At 51.2% G+C, this 6,000-nt stretch overlaps 1 protein-coding gene across 3 annotated transcripts in view; it reads right to left on the reverse strand.

Annotated features, from left to right (window-relative positions):
- LOC141478710 (cyclic AMP-dependent transcription factor ATF-7) overlaps positions 1–5,692 on the reverse strand; it is a 57,929-nt gene extending 52,237 nt beyond the window's left edge. For all 3 annotated transcript variants that reach the window (XM_074167692.1, XM_074167694.1, XM_074167693.1), the window contains exon 1: positions 5,645–5,692. In XM_074167692.1, the coding sequence (XP_074023793.1) occupies positions 5,645–5,692 (48 nt within the window). The remainder of the gene's footprint in view (positions 1–5,644) is intronic.
- Between the last annotated feature and the right edge of the window lie 308 nt (positions 5,693–6,000).

Consider the following 6,000-nt stretch of genomic DNA (forward strand, 5'->3'; position numbering starts at 1 on the left):
AAAAAAAATCATTTTCTGGCCTCGTGAAAAGTTCTGGGGCTCCGCGTTTCTCGGACACTGCACGAGCATCACTCCGGTGGCAGGGGTTTAGGGGGAATAAATTGTTAAATTAAAGGCTGGGGGAGAGGGGGGGGGGGTTTAAAAAGCAAACGATTGTTTGAGGAAATGGCCTGTATAACTGCAGTGCTGGAATTAGGGCCTGAGTGATGATTTGTGTCACTTATAAAAAGTGAAATGGCACGGAGTGGGGAGGCAGGGCCAGCGGAAGTCTTGGTCCCAGTAGAATATATTCAATATTACGGCCCCTCCATTAGTTTGGGCAACAGGAGTGGACAAACCAGTTTTATTAATAAAGATGTTCCTCGGTTATGACACTTCATAAAGCCTCAAGCATCCAGCGCTCCCGGAGCCTTCCGGAGAGGAGCAGAAGAGAGATGACTGGAGAGGAGCATCCATCCACCAATCTACACACTTCCCTCTGCCACCACCAGCTCCTGGTAATGAAGCGGAGCCAGCAGAGAACCACGGAATATTTTGGATGGGAAGGGACTCTTAAAACCCCCCCAGTGCCACCCCCTGCCCTGGGCAGGGACACCTCCCACCAGACCAGGTTGCTCCAAGCCCCCTCCAACCTGGCCTTGAACCCCTCCAGGGATGGGGCAGCCACAGCTTCTCTGGGCAACCTGGGCCAGGCTCTCACCACCCCCACAGCAAAGAAGTTCTCCCTCAGATCTCAGCTCAATCTCCCATTTTTTGGTTTAAAACCCTTCCCCCTCCTCCTATGGCTCCACTCCCCAAACACCATCCCTGGAGGGATCTAAAAGCCGGTGCTGAGAGACATGGGTCAGTGATGGGTTGGGCAGTGGTGGGTTGATGGTTGGTCTTGATGAACTTCAAGGTCCCCTCCAACACAGGGAAGTGGTGGAATCGCCGTAGAATCCCAGAACATTTTGGGTTGGAAGGGACCTTAAAGCTCACCCAGTTCCATCCCTTCTAGTGGCTGGGACATCTTCAATGAGACCAGGTTGCTCCAAGCCCCCTCCAACCTGGCCTTGAACCCTCCAGGGATGGGGCAGCCACAGCTTCTCTGGGCAACCTGGGCCAGGCTCTCACCACCCTCACACCAAAGAAGTTCTTCCCCACATTTCAGCTCAATCTCCCCTCTTTCAGTGTCAAACCCTTCCCCCTCGTCCCATCGCTCCCCTCCCTCATCAAGAGTCCCCCCTCAGCTTTCCTGGAGCCCCTTTAGGGACTGGAAGGGGCTCCAAGGTCTCCCCGGAGCCTTCTCTTCTCCACGCTGAAGATCCGAAGCCCCTGCCTTCCTTCCAGACCTTTGCTCCAGACGCCTTAGAGAGGACAGCCGAAGTTTTAATTACCTTGTGTTAATGAGTCAGAGCTGTCTCATTAAGCCGACTTAGTTAATACCTTTCAACTTTTAACGGCGACGCTGAAGTTTACAGCCAACACTGAGGCCGCCTTTCATCACTGGGGCTGTTTTAAATGAGATTAGAAGAAGATTTTAATAACGATTCGCAGCGCTCACCACCCCCAGATTCAGCGGGAGCCTGACTCCGGGCTCCGCTCCACGTCTCCGTCAGGCGTTTGGGAGGCAGGGACCTTCCTCCACCTCCCTCCTCATCCTCAGCAGTGGCTCGGGGGGGGGGGGGGGGGGGGCTGGAGAACAGGGAAGGGGGTGCAAGAAAAATGTGTCACCTGTCCCCGCGGAGAAGAAACCGGCTCCATGACCTTGGGAAGAAAGGTTTTTTTTAAAAAGCAAGCCCGTGCGGGGCACGTAGGAGGCAGCTGTGTCAGGGCAGACCCCGCTGTTGGGAAGGGATCGTGTAAAAGGAATCCAAAAATAACCCCCGCTAAAGACCTAGCAACCAAAAACATGTTTACACACCCGCCGAAAGCCGGGGCGATACGGGGGGTACGTACGGCAAGATCTGCTCGTCTATTTTTGGTGGCCGGTCCCTCTTCCCCCTCCTCGCTCCCCTCAAAAGTTGGTTTTACAGCCTTTTTCCGTGTAGAAACAGCGAAGGGAAAGGAGGAAAAAAAGGGTATAAAGCATAAAAGATGGGGTTGGTACCGGCTACAGGGGGGAAAAGCAGCGAACGGGTCAAAAAGTGAAATAATTTTATTTTCCTTTAAACTAAAAGGGGGAAAATCAGCACTGGCTTCACAGGAATTGTCTCCAGCCTCCAGCTCAAATGAGTTTGGCTCTTGGCCCCCCCCTTCTTGTTCCCCCTCTTCTCCTCCTCCCGTCACCCCGTCCCCACACAGCGACGGCAAGAGGCCAATCACTAATTACAGCGAGCAGAAAATTAACTGGGCTGTTTATCCCCCTGCCCCAGCTGAGAGTGAACCCCCAAAAACCCCACCCCAATTTACTCCGGACCGAAGCAGCCTGTTCCCCTGGGAGCAGCCCCCCTAAAATCCCCTCAAATGGGGGAATACCCGAAAGAGGAGGAATCCACAGGGATAAAAACACGCCAATGGGTTGGGAATGGGATGAAAGGTTTAGAAATGGGATGGAGACGCCGGAGCCACCGCGGGGAAAGAACACAGAGAGCCAGGCATTGTCCCAAAAATGCCGACCCTGATAACCAAAGAGCCACCGACACCCTCCCATTCAAACGGCCTTTTTTTAAGCAAAATGTACCCAAAGGTCTTAAGGAATCAGGGGAAAAAAAAAAAAGGCTGAATCCTGCAAGGAAATCTCCCTTCCCAGTGCCAGCCCCAGCCTGGACCGGGTTTGAACTGGGAAGAAGCTTCCCGTGCTGGAAGCAGTAACGCAGCACCCGCCCGAGTGAGAAAGAAATCAGATTATCTTCCCGAAAGCTCCAAACTCTGGGTCGTACGGACTCCGATGGGAGCCGCAGGCACCCAGCACCCGCGGGAAGGTCAGGGTGCCACAGCAGGTGACAGAGAGCCCACAGCCCCTTTGTGTCCCCTCTGGTTCAAGCCAAGGGTCTCCAACTTTGGGAACGAGCTGAGGGAGGCGCAGCCCCCTCTGATCCTCATTAAGGCTTCGCTTTGACGTGAGTCCATGCGAAGAAGCCACTTCTGGTGGGACAATCCACGGGAGCTCCTCGGGGGTCAGGGTTTAGCGCCAAAAAGGCAGGAGAAGCCGTCGGGGGACCAAAGCAGAAGTGGAGCCCACCACCAGCCCCCTCCTTCCCCCAGCTTCAAATTCCGATTTATTTTTAATATTCCAAGCGAGCCATTGAGCTGCCTCGTCCAGCTCATGGCAACCATCCGATTTTCCTCCACCGGCCCCAGAAATCGCTGCCGATTTTAGCCGCTGATGCTCCTAACGCCGGTCGGGGCGGCTCTGGGGAGCAGGGTTCGCGAAGGCTCTTAAAAAACCTTCGATTTGAAGCTGATGTAGAGAATAAAGGATCAAAAAAAAAAACCCCAAAAACCCCACACCAGGACTTACTTCCAGGGAGAGCCGGGGGCTCCGGGTATTTAGGCAGCGCAAAGGGTTGTTTTGGGGCGACTCGGTCGGTCAGCGAACGTCTACAGACACCACGAATTTGACGGGAAGGACCTTCCCAGGAATTCGACGGGAAGGATCTTCCCATCCAACAAACAAACAAAAAAAAAATGAACAAGATCCACAGCCTGGAAGCTGCAGCTGAAGGGGTTTAGACTGGAAATAAAGCATATTTTTTTTTCCTTCCCGGCGAGAGCAATTAACTATTAGAACAACTTAAGCAAGGGCCGCGGTGAGTTTTCCATCACTGGAAATATTTTCCGTCAAAGCCGGGATCATCATTATTTAACACCCGCTCTGGTTTGAGCAGGTATTGAAGGACGTTCTAGGAAACGGCGCGCGAGGTCAGGTTAGATCCCCATGAATCACAGCGGGATGAATTACCCGGATTCTAACATTTCAATATTAACATGAAGAATTGTCAGAATTACCCATAAGCAGCAGGCTGGAACAGCGAAAAGGAGGAAGCAACCACCTTTATATGTCATTTGTGGGAGATTGGGGGAGATTAAATTTAAATACATTGTTGTTTGCCTTAATTGCTTGTTTGAATCCGATTTTAAGGTTGTATGATTGAAGTCCTCACATCATTAAGTGCTCAAATGCAGCTAATACATTTTATAAATGACTTGCACAATTTCACAGGCAAAGAAGTTCAAGATAAAAAGCAGCCAAGAAAAAAAAAAAAAAAAAAAAAGGAAGAATTTAAAAAAAAAAAAAAAAAAAGAGGAAGATCACCCATGAGTGGATAGAAAACGCTTCAGATGAGCCTAACGCCGGAATGACCAAAAAGTGAAGTCCCAAACTGGGTGTTTTTAAAGAGCCCCAGCCCCCGAGAATCACCAGAAGAGAGTTTTTTTGACCCATTTCTGCCCTAGAAAAATAAACGCGTCCCAGAATCCACACGCAGCCTCAAAGGACGCGCCCTGGGGATACAGAATTATCTGGAATTTCAACGGAGAGACCCACAAAAGGCATTAAGATATTAAAGACGTTGAAGGATTGGAGGGGGGTGGGACTGGGGGGGTACCCTGGGACCGGTAAGAGCTCCCCGATGTGCCACAGCCATAATAATTTGGCAACTCAACATGCGCCGGCGGCGGCCAGGAAAACAAAGTGTGCGAACATCACTTAATATCTAATTAAAAGCCACAATTTCCACCCCCCACCCCCCCCCCTTCTTCTCAACATTTTGAGGTTGAAACGCTCCAAAATAGACAAATCCAATTCTCGCCGGGCTCCGCAGAGCGCCCACAGGAGCCCCGGTCTCTAATCGCTCCCAATTAAACCAGCCCCAGCAATAATTGCACAATCCCCCCCCCCCCCATCTAATTCCCCCCATTAACACCAGGACGCTGCACCGGAGAGACCCTGAGAGAAAGGGGAGAGCTCGGGAAAGCCAAAGGGGGGGAAAAGAAAAAAAAAAAAAAGCTTTGTAAAACCCAGCAAAAGGCAGTGAAAAGGTGTGTTTCACCCACGAGAAAGGTCTTGTGAGCGAAAAGGGGATGTGACTCCCTCCAAGAGATAATCGGTTGCCCGAGGAAAGCGGGCAAGAGTTTCGCAAGGCTGTGGCCAAGCCCCGAACGCCGTCCCTGGGGGGAAAATTCACAATGGGGCTTGTTTGCTTTGCCTTTTTTTTTTTTTTTTTTTTTTTTTTTTTGCCAGCCCAAAAATAGACTCCGGCAGTTTGGGGTTCCAGTAACACAAACCATCCACTGTCGCATTCCCAGCTGCTTTAGGGAATATTCTCCAGCGAAGAGCGAATCCCCGTCCTCGGGTTAAATACCCGCAGGAAGAAGATGAGCCACGTTATGGGGGAAAACATTCCCAAGGGACCAGGAGGATGTTGTCCCTGGGGACAAGGAGTGTGTTCTCCCCGGGGACCAGGAGCGTGTTCTCCCCCGGGCTGTGGGACGGGTGGAAAAACGCCGTCGGAATAACAATCCGGCACAAAACGTGGAAGATTTCATTACTTTGGAGCGTCCCGCGCTTGCTCATAACCTGGATTTACACACTGCAAATCCTCTGATCTGATTACCTCCCGTGATCACGTAAAACACCGGCTTTAAACTCTTTGCCTCCGTGATAAAACAGCCACTTTGATTCACGGCGACACGTTCCCAATAAAGTATCCTGTAAACGTACCTGTCCGCAGCCGGGGGCATTGCACACAAACGGCCTGTCGTCTCCCATATTTCATGCAGCTGAGCCAAGCTGGGGAGGAAAAGAGAGGAAATTGTTAAATAAGCTAAAAAAAAATAAAAAAAAAATAAAATATTAAAAATATCAAGAGGAGAAGCTGGCCCTTTTGCAGGGCTGTCATTAATCACCGCTGCGCTCCCGGGGAAGGAGGATCTCTTTGTGCCCTGGATACAATCGGGGAAGAGAAATTAAATCCAAGCCAAGTTTAAATAAGACTTTGGAGGGCCCGGGTGATTTTTCACATACGAGGAGAAGCCACGAGGGCTCGTTGGGGACGGGGACAGTGAGAGAGCAGGGAG

This window comes from Numenius arquata, unplaced genomic scaffold (genome assembly GCF_964106895.1).
Source record: "Numenius arquata unplaced genomic scaffold, bNumArq3.hap1.1 HAP1_SCAFFOLD_637, whole genome shotgun sequence".
Taxonomy (NCBI): domain Eukaryota; kingdom Metazoa; phylum Chordata; class Aves; order Charadriiformes; family Scolopacidae; genus Numenius; species Numenius arquata.